The 15,326-nt window shown below is 51.1% G+C and overlaps 1 protein-coding gene across 4 annotated transcripts in view; it reads right to left on the reverse strand.

Annotated features, from left to right (window-relative positions):
* The window catches only part of ST3GAL4 (ST3 beta-galactoside alpha-2,3-sialyltransferase 4), a 60,155-nt gene that overhangs the window by 5,113 nt on the left and 39,716 nt on the right, over nt 1-15,326 (reverse strand). The window contains exons 1-9 of one of the 4 annotated variants that reach the window (XM_012001240.1): nt 5,811-5,873; nt 3,135-3,210; nt 2,748-2,832; nt 2,301-2,381; nt 1,974-2,071; nt 1,699-1,759; nt 1,343-1,438; nt 1,040-1,229; nt 130-273 (exon numbers count right to left, since the gene is read on the reverse strand). In XM_012001240.1, coding sequence (XP_011856630.1) covers nt 130-273; nt 1,040-1,229; nt 1,343-1,438; nt 1,699-1,759; nt 1,974-2,071; nt 2,301-2,381; nt 2,748-2,832; nt 3,135-3,150 — 771 coding nt within the window. In that variant the 5' untranslated portion in view covers nt 3,151-3,210; nt 5,811-5,873. Of the gene's footprint in view, nt 1-129; nt 274-1,039; nt 1,230-1,342; nt 1,439-1,698; nt 1,760-1,973; nt 2,072-2,300; nt 2,382-2,747; nt 2,833-3,134; nt 3,256-5,810; nt 5,874-15,326 lie in introns of those variants that run through there. The other 3 variants (XM_012001242.1, XM_012001239.1, XM_012001241.1) reach the window with 3 other exon arrangements.

Here is a 15,326-nt window from a genome sequence, read left to right on the forward strand (position 1 = left end):
GTTCCTGGAGGGAAAATGCAAACCACTGCCTCTGTTATGGGTCCTTCCACGGCTTCCTAAGCCCACAGGAACGTCCCTCCTACATCCTACCCAGGACCCTAGCCTTCGGACCCGACTTCCCATCATCACCTGCTTAATCTTCCGTGGCTGCTGCATTGGCAGGCTCAGCAGTTTGTCAGCTGCAATCTCCATGAAGAAGGGGTTGAGAATCCGAATCTGTTTAGGGTTGACGTCCCAGATGAGGGGAGGCTGTTTCCAGAAACCCTTTCGCACCTAGGAGGATGGGGTCAGAAGAGGGACAGCAGCAGGTGAAGCCCTGTTTCTCAAATCCAACCCAGTGGTCCTCAGCCAGACGAGGGGCTCCAAGTGATGGCAGAGGCCTTCAGGAACACAAGGTGACAGGAAAGGGAGGTGAGGTCTGTGCCAGAGATGGGAGACCAGGAGAGGACCAGGGAAAGAGGAGGAGAGGCATCCCCTCGGGAGGCCAGGTGACCAGCTGTATAAAGCAGAGGGTCGAAGCCATGGACCACTTCCAAGACCATCCACACAGGTAGAAGGAACTAAAGTTTTAGGCTGTCTAAACACTTGACAAAAAAGCCAGATGGGACAGTTCAGCCTGTGACCGATGGCAAAGTGATGTAGTGAACTCTTTCTGGGGACCATCTGTTAGGACACACGCCTCATTGCTCTAACCTACCCTCGGCCTAGAGATGGCTGCTGGAGGGTTCCTCGGCTCCCGAGTTCCTCACAGGCAAACACCTACTCAGAAAGCGTTCCTGTCGCAGACAGTCCTGGAGCACGGGTGCCTTTGGCTGCTGCCACCTGACGCCTGCAGGCTTTTATACCCAGTTGCTGGGGCGGCTTACCGGAACACCACCATTGGAGGGCAGCCTAAGGCACTGACTGCCAGGAGCCTAGTTCTTGCTATCCCCGCACAGGCTCTTCAGGACTGCCAGGCCGACATCAAGGAGCGAGAGGTCCTGACTCGGGCAGTGTCCCCACCCCCAGGCCTCAGCCCCCAGTCTGTCCCCCAACTTACCCGCTTCTTATCACTCAGGATGGTCTCAATCCAGTGGAAGTCCATTGCCTTGAAAGCCACCAGGACGAGGAGTGTGTCTGGGTTGTTTTCTACTTTGGGGTCGAAGTGGGCAGATTCAGGGTAGAAGAGACGCATGGTGGTCTTGGAGCCCACGTCACCCTCATAGCCAGTCACTGGGGCATTGTTCAATCTGGGGGTTGGGGGGATGATTCCCATCACTAAAGGCCTCCTGGGCCTGTGTACAGTCCCTGGCTTGGATATCCAGTTCCCAAAAGCAGTAGGAAGAGACAGTCACACACACACCTGATGACCACATCATACTTGTTGATGGCATCTCCCAGTGAGCTGTTCCGTAGCCGGTGCCCGTTCCCCACGACCACGCAGCGGCGGCACCTGAGGCTGCCATAGGAAGAGGAGTGGTCAAGCCCAGAAGTCACCCCTGCTCTACCCCACGCTCGCTGCCCTGGATCTGCCTGCGCCCGTCTCAGGACCACTTCCTAGGCCCCTCAGCCCCTGGTCCCCGTGAAGCAGGCATCACCCCATGGTCCTGCTTACGGTCATGCTGACTTTACACCCCTGGGCCAGGCCATGACTGTTTCACACAGGGCCAGGAAAGATGAGAAGGTGCCCAGACTGGAGTCGGGGGAGTGCCGCCTTACCTCTGGATGTTCTCGGGGATAGAGGAACTGGTGATGGCTAGCACCCGGAGGAGCAGGTCCTCTACAAAAAGAGCCAGGCAGAGGGACTGATGCGACAGCTAGCATTCTGAAGGCTGCCTGCCCTCCCTCCACTGCTCCTCAGAGCCCTTCTTCCCCTGACCCTGCTGCTGGAGCCGGGCTCAGAACTTGGGCACTGGGGCCAGGGACAGCAGAGAAGCAGCAGCACTCTGGTCACGGTGAGCCCATGGTTCCCACAGAGCTGGGTGGGAACTTACCACTCCCCTTGGTCCCATAGGGCAGCTCGTAAGCAGATGGCGTCTTGACCCAGAAATAATCCTTAAGCTGCAGGAAGATGGGCTGATCCCGGGAGTAGCTGCACAGAGGTGAAAGCCGGGTGGGGATGAGAACAGAATTAATCTTGATGCCAGAAGCAGGGTTAGGCCCATGACTAATATTATAAGGCCCTCACTTCCCTCCCTGGCTTCACCTAACCCATGTCCACCACCAAGGCTGCTCCTTCCATCTACTCCTCACACTGAGGCTGCCCTCAATCCCAGCTCGCTCCATGCCCTGCTCCACCCTCCTCATCCTCGAGTACTTACTTGCCAAAGAGCTTAGAGGCCTTCCTCTCTGCCTCACCCTGGAGGCACGGCTCCTTCTTCTCCGGGATGGGAAAATAAAAACTGGAGAGAAAAAAGGACAGGAGGCAGGAGCCCCAGTCAGACCCAGGGGCCCATGTTCCAGGCAGCCTAAGCCTTCTCCCATGGCGTGAAGGTCCCAAGGTGCCAAGCAGGAATCATCTCAAGTTAAGTTCCACTGATCCAGGTCTTCCTGCCCCTGCACTCCCTGGGTGAGGGTCCAGTGAGACATCCCAGGCCCTACCCCCATCCACCCTCACGGAAACACTCCATACCAGTAGCTGAAGGGATGAGGTCATGCGCCGGATTTTGAAACGTTCCTGCCCTCCTAGGTCCCCCACTCCATGATGCTCCATCCCTAAGCCCCGTCCCTGACAAGAACCAGTGGAACGACATGGAAGGTGAACTCACAGCTCGATGTACCTGTCTTCCCGGGAGATGGAATACAACACCATGACGACCAGGACCAGAGCCAACATGGCCAGGAGCTTCCAGCCTGCAGGACACATGCACAGAGGAGCTAGAGGCCGAAACAGGCAGGTACAGCCCCCGTCCACCTTCCCACCTGCCCCCTTCTGAGCCCCTCTGACCCCTAACTCAACAGGAGCAGTCTCTGGTCCTCTCCTGGCCCTGGCTGAGGGCTTGATGCTGATTGTACCCAGTGTCCTTCAAGATGAAGAGAAGGGCTCCTGGCTCCCTGTCTGTCCCTCCACAGCCCCCAGAGGTCCCAGGATCCTGCTGAAGACGGCTTCTGGAGGCCCGTCCTCCAGGGTGGGGGAGCCCTCGGACGACACTCACGGGACTTGCTGACCATGTTTCTCAGCAGGCAGCAGGATTCCTGGGGAGAGGTGTCATCCCGGCTGCCTCGGGCCACCTAGGAAATAGGAGTCACAGGTGTCTGGTCAGCTTTAAAAACTCTCCTGCCTAGACACTGGAGCAGGACACACCCACTGTCCGCCCCTCCCTTCCTCCAGAAAGCAGGAAGCCGTTCCCCGGGGCAGTCATCCTGAGGGTGACCTTTCTCATCCAGGATTCCTCCTAACGCCTCCAAGGGTGGCATCAGAGATCCAGGTGAGTCCTGCCATGGAAGGGAAAACCGAGGGTCCAGCCCTCACAGACTTGGTCCCAAGCCAGGCTGGCCTACTGCAGCCTCTATGTGTGGTTCTTCTCACCGTCCCCTTCTGCATTTTGACCCAGGAAGGGCCAGCTCCAGGAGGCAGACAGCTACCCCCGCCCACTGTTGACACGAAAGTTAAGCCAACTCACTGTGTGAGGGCTTGAGTCCTATTTTACCCAACAGAGGGTCACCTATTCTCCACCATCCAAGGCGTCCCTTGGTCAGTGCCTGCCTCTCCATCATCAATCCAGCCAAACAGGTCTGCTCAGGCCAGAGGCTGGGAGTGAGGGTGGAGCTATGACACGGTCCTCATGAGGGCTCCTTGATCCCTTCTAGACTCTGACCAAATGCAAACAGTGCTCACGCCTCCCCACCCGGCCATGGGGTAAGCTCAGGGAGGGAAGGTGTTTGAATGGGGAGCACAGGGAGCTGGGAGGGTCTGGCCGGCCAAAGAGGAGTCAGGAGATGTTTCCAGTAAGGGCGAAGACAGTAAGGTGAGGACTGTGCACGGGAAGGGGTAAGCTGCTGTTCCCCCATCACACAAGCAAAGGCTTCCTCACAAGCACCAGCCCAGCCAGGGCCACGCCGCAGAGTGACTGCAGAAGAAATTTCTGTGGCTTCCACAGCCACACAAAGAGGCACCAGATGCCAAGTGCCAGTTTCTTCCATCCACGCCATGCTTCCTGATGATCTGGATCGGAAGAGTCACTTGGACCACTTCCTAAAAACACATTTCAGGTCCCTTCCCTGGAGACCACCGTGGTCAGCCTGAGTATGGCCTGGGACGGGCATTTTCACAAATAGCCCATGTGAATCTGACGGTCGATCAGGAAAGGGAGGCAAACACTAGTGTTTGTGCACCAATGGAAACCTTCCATGTTTTCATAGGGGCTGGGGATAGCATCTGGATGAGGTCTGGTCCATTTTACACACCATTAACCAATGACCCTCAGCCCTGTCTTGTGATGAAGTCAATGTCCTGCTCCCCAGCGGACTCATTCCCAGGCCCTGCTCTGAGCCCACAAACACTGAAGAATCAGAGTCTTGAGTCAGAGGAAACAAGCAGGCAGGGACCAGGGTCAGATTCCCTTGGGAGAGTCAGAAGCACCATCCCCAAACCCCAGAGAGGATGAAGCCTGGCCCTGTCCAGTAAAGAAAAGTGATCGGTTTGTAATCAGCACAAGTTCCCAGTTAAAGGTGTTGTCCTAGTAACTCCCCAGACAGCTCTTCTGAAAGGGGCATGCCTTCCCTACCCCTCACCCCACAGCAGTCTCTGAGCCATTCCCTACACACGGCCCTCCTGGCCTTCACAGCATTTCCCATCTGTCATCAGCTTAGTTACTTGTTTGCTTTCTGTCATCTCCCCAACTGAGATATAAGCTCTGGGCGGGTTGGAATTGGGTCTGTCCCGTTCGCAGCTCTAGTCCCACATGTAGCACGCTGCCTGGCACACAGTAGAGTACATCAGAAAGTACTGAATGTGTATCAGGCTGGTTACCGTGGACGATCACACTTCCCTCTCTGACCTGCAGTCTCCTTGCTGTCAAACTGAGAAGTCAGCCTATTCCCACTGCTTAAAAAAGGCCAGATCCGTCCCATGGGCATCCCAGAGCCATTCTTAGACAAGTGGATTCTTTGGCCCCCTTCCAGACCTATAAAATCAGAATGTGCATTTGAACACGATAGCCTGGCGATTCATATATCTGTCCGAGTTTGAGAAGCACTGGTCAAGCCTGATGTTCTTGATTATGGCTGAAGAGGAGACTCACCTGAAGTACTTAAAAAAAAAATTTTTTTTTAAATGAGTATCTGGGTCCCAACACCTAGAAATTCTGAGTTCATTCATGTAGCCCAGCACTGGAATTCGCTGAAGCCCCCTGGGTGATTCTAAAGCGCAGCCAAGGTTGAGAACCACTGGTCTGGATGATCTGTGGGTGATCTGAAAGCACACTTCTCAAACCTTGATGCGCACATTGTGACTCAGAGGGTGCCAGATGGGGGTACAGGGCAGGCGGGGATTTGCATTCTAACCAGCTCCCTAATGGGGCCTGCTGTGTGGCTGGAACTACTCTTTGAGTTGCAGTGCTCCGAACCAGGATCCCTCCAGCTCTACCATTTCAGGACATTATGAACTGCAGCCTCTCTCACCCTCCCTGCTGCCTCTCTACATCTCCCTTGCATGACCAGCGTGCATTTCATCTTCCTTTCTATTCATAAGTCACAGCATTGGCTGCACAATGCAATGACCTGAGGAGCTTCAACATTTACTAGGCCCCACTCTCCACGATGTTTATTTAATTGGTTAGGGGTGGGGCCCAAGCATGAATAGTGAATAGTGAAACAAACCAGTGACCCACCTCCCCTGATTCTAAAATGCAGCCTGGGTGGGGAAACACTACTCATTTCACCTTTTGCGAAAGACAAATACTCAGACATCCTCCAGGGCTGTCCTCCAGGGCTGTCCTCCAGGGAAAAGACCTTTGGCGTCAGAGATGAGCAGCCCTAACCAGACCTGAACAACAAGACAATTAGCCCTTCCTCGACCTCTTCCCCAGTAAAGTTCTACATTGTCTTGTCTTCATTCCAAAATAGCGTCAGTGTTGCGCTAAGCAGACTGGGCGAGTCTTAGGGCTTGCTCTGCTATACCCAACGAGGGTTTCGCGAGCCCACCCCCTCCCCTTGTGGGGCCAAGCGAGAGGATTGCTCAGTGGCCCCAGGCGTTCCAGGGCTTCCGGGGCTGGCTGCTGCCTCAAGACAACATGGCGTCTTCTCCCAGCAGCTACCCCACATTGCTGGTCTAGCTCTGAGCATAAAGGGCTGGAGAAAAGCCACAGTAGAGTATCTGGGTGGGAAAGCAGGCATCAAATCCACTTATGTCCAAGGGCACCAGCTTCTCACCAGGAGGCCAGCTCACCCGACCTGCTGGACAAAGGTGCCCCCGGGTAGGAAGACAATCTGCTCTTCTTGGTGCTCTGCCAGGAACCAAGATGTCCCTGGCCGAAGGGAGCTGGTCAGTTCTGCCACAGAACTTGCCCAAGGGCAGAACTGGGGGACAAGGTGAAGAAATAAGGCCCAGTGGAGGCAGAAACCATGCCTCCTGCTGCCCAGCATTCATGGCCTAACATACAGCGAGTACTCAGCAGGTACCCGCCAAACCAAGAGGGGCAGAACTAGATATGCCCCCAGGGGCACGGTGTGGTGCCCAGCCCCTCAGAGACCCTGGACCCATAAAAGTAATATGGCTTAATGTTCTAGGGAAGGGGTCTAGGAACACCAGAGGGGCAGAAGCTCGTGGTGTACTTGCTGGGTCTGTGATCACAAGCGATCACTTATTCTTACTGTCCTCAGTTTTTTTGTTTTTTTTTTCCAGAGTCTTGCTCTGTCACCCAGGCTGGAGTGTAGTGGTGCCATCAGCTCATGGCAACCTCCGCCTCCCAGGTTCAAGTGATTCTTGTGCCTCAACCTCCTGAGTAGCTGGGACTACAGGCATGTGTCACCACGCCCGGCTAATTTTTGTATTTTCAGTAGAGATGGGGTTTCTCATGTTGCCCAGGCTTGTCTTGAACTCCTGGCCTCAAGCGATGTACCCACCTTGGCATCGCAAAGTGCTGGGATTACAGGCGTGAGCCACCACGCCTGGCCATCACTGTCCTCAGTTCTGTAGGGAAAACCTGGAGCCCCCGTCTGCCTGCTGCCTACCTCTAGACTCTCCTACCTTCCCTCTTCGCCCCAAATCCTTCCACCTAGACACCAGATCCACCTCACCTTCACAGAGTAGTCTCCAACCGACTCCTCTTTGCCCTGTGTCTCCCACCTCTCCTTCTCTATTCTCTGACTTATAAACATGCCCAAGCTTCCTTCTTCCTAAAAAAAAAAAAAAAAAAAACCTCTCTCTGCTCTTCAAGCTACCCCCGCATCTCCCTCATTCCCTCCAGTGATCAAACTTCTTCACCTGTACTACACTCTCACTTCCTACTCTATCCCCCGACCCCAACACCAGTCCTTCCACCCTTGTTTTTATTCTGAAATTGCTCTTGCTGAGGCCAGGGACCTTCTAATTGCCAAACCTAAGAAAGGTCTCTTGTCAGTCTCCACTGTGCTTGGAGGCCTTTGATGCTGTTGGCCATGACTCCTCCTTGGCTTCTAAGTCAAGGTCAAGATTCCCTTCAGGTTTTCCTCCTGACTCCCGGACAGTAGGCTGTGCTGCTGGGGCCCACCCTTTTTCTTTTTCTTTCTTTTTTTTTTTCTGAGAGGGAGTCTCCCTCTGTCACCTAGGCTGGAATGAAGTGGCACGATCCCACTGGAACCTCTGCCTTGCAGGTTCAAGTGATTCTTGTGCCTCCCAAGTAGCTGGGATTACAGGCACCCACCACCATGCCTGGCTGATTTTTGTATTTTTAGTAGAGACAGGGTTTCACCATGTTGGCCAAGCTGGTCTCAAACTCCTGACCTCACGTGATCCGCCCACCTCAGCCTCCCAAAGTGCTGAGATTACATGCGTGAGCCACCGAGGGTCCACCCTTTAAATGCTGGCATTCTCGGGGGCGCTGTCCTTGAACCTCTGCTTCTCCCCTGCTACACATTTTCACGGGACAAGTTCACTTGTTTTCAGAGGTTTAGCTACTATTCATACACTGATGATTCGAGCTCTTTATTTTCAGCGCTAATTTCTCTTCCACATCCCATCCTAATATTTCTAATATTCTAGCTGGATGATCTTAAATTCCTCAAATGGAAGATGTTCAAAGCTAGCCTCTCTCCTTGCTCCCAACCCCCATATTATCAACCCAGTCTCCCAACACCTCCCTCTTTCACCGCCCCCCTACCAAGGTTACTAAATATTATCAGTTATACCCCCATTTGCTCATATTCTAGCAAATGCTTGCTAAGCTCCTTACCACAGGCCTGGCATCATAGGTGAAACTGGGGATGCCAGATTTTACAAAACTCAGCCCCAGTGTGAAGGTCACATTGTCTAGACCCTCAGAAATACTTCAGAATGCAGCCCTCCAGCTCCCCTTCCACAGTCACAGCCTGGTTCCAGATCCCACCCCAAGTTACAGCTTCCTAACCGGTCTCTTCACCACAAGTGTTTCCTCACTCATGCCTCTTCTTCGAAACTGCCAACATGGTATCCTTCTAAGAAATGATACGGATCAAACCACCCTCTCGCTTCAATTGCTCCACATTCCTTACACGAAGCCAATGCTCCTTATCAGGTAACCAGGCCCCTTCAGTTTGTGGCCATGAGAATTGCAAACGCATCTCTTACCCTCCTCCCAAGCACACTAAGGGAGCCACCTTTTCCCTCCCACTGTAGCTGCCACATCCCTTTTCCACCTTTATTAAGGTGCCTGCTATGGTTTGAATGTGTCCCCCAAAGTCCACATGCTGCAACTCGATCCCCAGTGCAACAGTGTAGGTAGGGCCTAATAAAAGGTGTTTAGATCATGGGGCTCTGCTCTCATGGATGGGTTAATGCCATTATTGTGGGACGGGGTTCCTTATAAAAGGCCAGTTAGGTCCCCTCTTGATCTGTCCTGCCATTCCACTTTCCACCATGGGATGATGCAGCAAGAAGGCCCTTGCCAGAGCAGACCCTTGATCTTGGACTTCCCAGCCTTCAGAACCATGAGCCAAATAAAATTCTATTAATTATAATGTACTCAATCTGCGGTATTCTGTTACAGCGGCACAAAACGTACCAAGACAGAAAATTGGTGCCAAGAAGTGGAGAGGGGAGGAGAAAGCAGGGGAGGGGAGGGGAAAGCAGGGGAGGGGAGAGGAAAGCAGGGGAGGGGAGAGGAAAGCAGGGGAGGGGAGGGAAAGGAAGAAAAGAGAGAGAGCAGAGAGGGAGGGAGGGAGGAAGCGAAGGAGGGAGGGAGGGGAGGGAGGAAGGAAGGGAGGGAGACAGGCAATAAAGAGGGATTAGAAGATCTGTAGGGAAAGTCTGAAACTTCTTAGACTAAGTGGTTGTGATCAGAATGGTGGTAGAAATGTGGATGGTAAAGGGCATTCTGATGAGGTCTCTATATTTCAAGATTAAGGTACTGGAAACTGATGTAACAGTCATCCTTGTTATAAAGCAGCAAAGAGTGTGGCTACATTGTGTCCAGGTCCTCAAACTGTATAGCAGGCAGAACTTAAGAGTAATAAACTAGGCTATTTGGTGGAAGAAATATCTAAGCAGCAAAGCATCTGGGTTGCTGTATAACTTATTTTAACTGTATACTTATTTTAACTGTAAAATTTGAGAAGAAATAAATAATTTAAAGATGAAATTTATAAAGAAAAGCAGGGTTGGGTGCAGTAGCTCACATCTGTAATCCCAGCACTTTGGGAGGCTGAGGTAGGTGGATCATTTGAGGTCAGGAGTTCGAGACCAGCCTGGCTGACATGATGAAACCCCATCTCTAGTAAAAATACAAAAAAATTAGCTGGGCATGGTGGCACACACCTGAAATTCCAGCTATTAAAGGCTAAGGCAGGAGAATGGCTTGAACCTGGGAGACAGAAGTTGCGGTAAGCTGAGATCGTACCACTGAACTCCAGCCTGGGCAACAGAGGGAGACTCCATCTCAAAAAAAGAAAGAAAGAAAGAGAGAGAGAGAGAAGAATTTATAACAAAAAGCAAAACAGAACTTAGAGACTGGAAGGATTCTGAGACTGGCCCTGTAGTAGAGAAAGAACTTTCAGGAGAGGAAAGCAAGGGTGCAGGCATGTTACCATTTGATAGTTTGATAAGAATGTAAGTATGGACCACTTGATAAGGAGATTAGTATTGGCCAGAGCCACTGTTTGATAGGAATATTAGTACAATAAGAATGAAGCCAGAGGCTATTCATCAAGAAAATGAGAATGATCCCAAAGGCACTGCAAAGATGACCTGTGATCACAGCCCCAGAGTGCCAAAGTCTGAAGGAAGTAACTATATCAAAAGCCATGTCTTGGGAAACCTCAGGACCTGTGGCTCACTGTCCAGGGCCACCTCAAGTCTCTGCTCCCACATTTGGGCACAGTGCTCCTTGGCCTCCCCAGCTATGGCTCAAATGGGCCCAGATGCAGCTTGACCTGCCACTCTAGAAGGTGCAAGTGGTGAGTCTTGGTGGCATCCACATGGTCCTAATGCCACTGGAGTACAGAATGCAGGGGCTATGGGCCTGGCTCCTTCCAACTAGATTTCAAAGGATACTGTGGACAGCCTGGGGACCCAGGCAGAGACTTGTTGCAGGGGCAGAGCCACAACCAGGGAGCCCTCTGTAGGGCAATGCCCAGCAGAACTGTGGAGTCAGAGCTGCTCAGAGTCCCCAGGAAGCCTAGTGGAGCTGTGGGAGTAAGGCCATCCTGACACCCCAGAACTGCAGAGCTACCAATGTGCAATAGCAACCTGGGGGAGATGCAGGCACAAGACTCCAACCTGTGAGAGCTGCTGCATGGAATGAGCCCAGCAAAGCCAGAGAAGCAGGGCTGCTGGAGGCCTTGGGGGCCCACGTCCCTACCCAAGTGTGTCTGGAAGGCAGGACATGGAGTCGAAAAAGATTATTTGACAAGTTGGGATTTAGTATTATTTCCCCTGCTGGGTTTTTGGAGTTGTTTGGACCAGTTGCCCCTTTCTTCTTGCCTATCTCTCCCTTTTGGAATGGAATATCTGTCCTATGCCTGTCCCATCACTGTACTTTGGAAGTAGACAACTTGCTTGATTTCACAGCCCATGACTGGAGGGGAATTTGCTTCAGAATGAACCATGCCTTGAGTTTCACCCACAGCTGACTTAGAGGACACTGTGGACTTTGGACTTTTAATGTGGTGCTGAAACAAATAACAATTTGGGATTATAGGTAAGAAGCAAATGTATTCTGCATGTGACAAGGACATACATTTTGGGCACTGGGGCAGAATGCTATGGTTTGAATGTGTCCCTCAAAGTTCATGTGCTAGAAACTTGATCCTAAACATAACAATGTTGTGAGGTGGGGTCTCGTAAGAGTAGGCCATGAGTGCTGTGGGAAGTCAGGGACCCCGAACGGAGGGACTGGGTGGAGCCGTGGCAGAGGAACATAAATTGTGAAGATTTCATGGACATTTATCAGTTCCCAAATAATACTTTTATAATTTCTTGTGCCTGTCTTTAATCTCTTAATCCTGTTATCTTTGTAAGCTGAGGATGTACGTCACCTCTGGGCCACTGTGATAACTGTGTTAACTGTATAAATTGATTGTAAAACATGTGTGTTTGAACAATATGAAATCAGTGCACCTTGAAAAAGAACAGAATAGCAGCGATTTTTAGGGAACAAGGGAAGACAACCACAAGGTCTGACTGCCTGCGGGGTCGGGCAAAAAGAGCCATATTTTTCTTCTTGCAGAGAGCCTATAAACGGATGTGCAAGTAGGAGAGATATCACTAAATTCTTTTCCTAGCAAGGAATATTAATATTAATACTCTGGGAAAGGAATGCATTCCTGGGGGGAGGTCTATAAACAGCCACTCCAGAAATGTCTGTCTTACGTGGTTGAGATAAGGACTGAGATACACCCTGGTCTCCTGCAGTACCCTCAGGCTTATTAGGGTGGGGAAAAACTCTGCCCTGGTAAATTTGTGGTCAGACAAATTAGCAGCATTTGTGGTCAGTTCTCTGCTCTTAAACCCTGTTTTCTGTTAAGATGTTTATCAAGACAATATGTGCACCACTGAACATAGACCCTTATCAGCAATTCTGCTTTTGCCCTTAGCCTTGTGATCTTTGTTGGACCCTTATCAGTAGTTCTGCTTTTGCCCTTGGTCCTGTTCCCTCAGAAGCATGTAATGCTTATTAGACCCTTATTAGTTCTGTTTTTTGCCCTTTGAAGCATGTGATCTTTGTATGTACTCCCTGTTCTTACACCCTCTCCCCTTTTGAAACCTTTAATAAAAACTGGTTGATCTGAGACTCAGGTGGGCATGATGGCCCTATCGGTATGTGATGTCACCCCTGGCGGCACAGCTGTAAAATTCCTCTCTTTATACTGTCTCTGTTTCTCAGCCAGCCAATGCTTATGGAAAATAGAAAGAACCTATGTTGAAATATTGTGGGCGGGTTCCCCCAATACTTGAGGGCTCTGTTCTCATGAATGGGTTAAGGGCTCTGTTCTCATGAATGGGTTAATGCCATTATTATGGGAGTGGGTTCCTTATAAAAGGACAATTAGACCCCTTCCTGTTCTCTCTCTCCACCTTGCCCTTCTTCCATCTACCATGAGATGATGCAGCAAGAAGACCCTCACCAGATGTGGCCTGTAGATCTTGGACATCCCAGCCTCTGGAACTGTGAGGCAAATAAACTTCTGCTCCTTATAAATTACCTACTTGGTGGTAATGGCAGCACAAAACAGACTAAGATAACATCCTAACCCTCCACATCCCGCTCACTGAGACCATCCCACTCTGGCAACATCTGGCTCAAATGGTTCCTCTCCTATGAAGGCCTGACCTATACTTCCAAATGACTGATGTTTTGGTTCCCATGAAACATTGTTTATACCTTAATTTCAGCACTTAGAGATAACATAATTTTATATTATATGAGGTTTTCGTGTCTTGCCCACTATCCCATGACCTCTGAGATTGGAGACATTTTTATGCCAAGAGCCCACCAGAGTAAGTGTACTATAGAATATGCTTTATGGTATAATGTAATTTTGTGTTATATAATTCTGTGCTTTCCTAGCTTGCCTAAATGACCTCTGTGGTCAGGAACTTTTTTGAATCTGCAGATTCCATTAAACTGCCAAGTATGTAGCAGATGTTTTATAAACATCTGACAAATAAGTAATAACATGTGAATAAAGATGTATTGCATGTTCCATTAACAACTGAAATGTACTGCACGTTCTAAACGCGAAACCAGGATCTCTCAATCTCTGCACCACTGACTTTGGGGGCCAGAGAGTTCATTGTTGCGGGGTCTGTCTTGTGTATTATGGGATGTTTAGCAGTCATCTCTGGCCTCTACCCGCTAGACACCAGTAGGAAGTCCCTCTTCTCAGGTGTGACAAAATGTTTCCAGACATTTCCAAATGCTGAGGACCACTGTGCTAGATGTTTCTAAGGGCCGTGCAAGTATTAAATAAGATCTCAACCCGGTGGGTTCAACATGATAATTACCTCCATTGTAGAGCCAGGGAACTAAGGTGAGAAAGGGGTCAGTAACGGGCACAGGTTGTACAGCTCGTGAGGAGTGGAGCTGGGGCTGGAATTCTGGCTCCTTCACCCAGAGCCCCCATATCCTATGGCTTCTAAAACCATCCTGTGCAGACTGGCTCCCTAGCCTCCATGATCCCTGGGATGTACACCCTGCCCTATACAGCAATTAGGGGAAGGGGCTTCGAGCACATCCAAGTCCTTCAAAGTCTCCACACAGTGATGAAGAGCCTGTCGAGCCCCTTCTCAGCCACGCCTCCACATGAGACACAGTCTCTAGCCCCCACAGCCCAGGTGCTCTCTGGAAGCTCTGAGTGCGTGTTCAAGGCACACAGCTGTATTTGTGGGATCACTAATGCCTGCCAGCTGGACACCAGACTTCCATGAATCTGATCATTTTTTGCAGCCACATCCCACCACTGGCACGGACTCACTCTCTCCACTATAGGCCAGGTCTCCCGGGCTACGGACTCCTCTGGCTTCCCTGCTGAACCTCAGGGCCGGCCTAAGCTGTACCTGCTTCCACACATTCCACAGCCTGTCCAGGAGTGAGTCTCCACTATGTCTGCCAACCCACAGCGATTCCTCTTGGCTTAGTGTCCACTGCCCACATTCTACAGGGGACTCAAGCTGGACTGTGCAGTTAAAGTCATTAATACAACTGCCAGGTACAGTGAGAGCAGGGTACAGGCTGGGAGTTCTCCCACAGGGTTAAAACCACCCAATCAACACTTGAATACAGATGGTCCACTAATTGCAAGTACCCAGAACAGACCGGTCATCTGTAAAACTCCTCCTCAGCTCCAAAACCTCCATGGGCTCCTCTTCTCACTCACGGGGAGAGTCCGGGTCCTTGCTCTGACCCACAGAGACACACGAGGTCTACTGGCCAGCACCTCCTCCCTCCTTGCCCAAATCCTCCCAATGCAGGCTGCCTGCATTAGTCTGTTTTCATGCCGCTGATAAAGACATGCCCGAAACTGGGGAATTTATAAAGAAAAAGACGTTTAATAGACTCCCAGTTCCACGTGGCTGGGGAGGCCTCACAATCATGACAGAAGAAAAAAGGTACATCTTACATGGCAGCAGGCGAGAGAGAAGGAGAGCCACGTGAAAGGGGAAACCCCTTACAAAATCATCAGCTTTCGTGAGACTTACCGCCTCGAGAACAACGTGGGGAAACCGCCACCATGATTCAATTATCTCCACCAGTGTCTCCCATGACACACGGGAATTATGGGAGCTATAATTCAATATGAGATTTGGGTGGGGACACAGTCACACCGTATCACTGCCCAGCCCACACCAGCCTCACCACGTCTAGGGGGCTAGCTAGGCATGCTCCCTCCTCTGGGCCTTTGCGATTTCTGCTCACTCAGTCTACAATGCTTTTCTCTAGACATGGGCTTGGCCATCTCTCTCCATCCAGCTCTTTACTCAGCTTCTCTACTTCCCGGCAACAACTCCACACCCAACACTGCAGGTCCCCTCCCCTGCTTGCAAAGATGTTTCTCTTGTTTTGTTTGCTGCTTTATCGCCCGTGTCGACAACAGTGCCTGGCACCCAGTGGGCTCTCAATACAAACATGTTGAATTAATAAATGGATCTGTTCATCGGATGGCATCGCCCCAGTGACGGTGGAACAGAATGGAAGAGGCAGTGACAGCAGGTCAGATATCCTTTGGCCCCTGTG

Source organism: Mandrillus leucophaeus, unplaced genomic scaffold, assembly GCF_000951045.1.
Source record: "Mandrillus leucophaeus isolate KB7577 unplaced genomic scaffold, Mleu.le_1.0 Scaffold656, whole genome shotgun sequence".
Lineage (NCBI taxonomy): Eukaryota > Metazoa > Chordata > Mammalia > Primates > Cercopithecidae > Mandrillus > Mandrillus leucophaeus.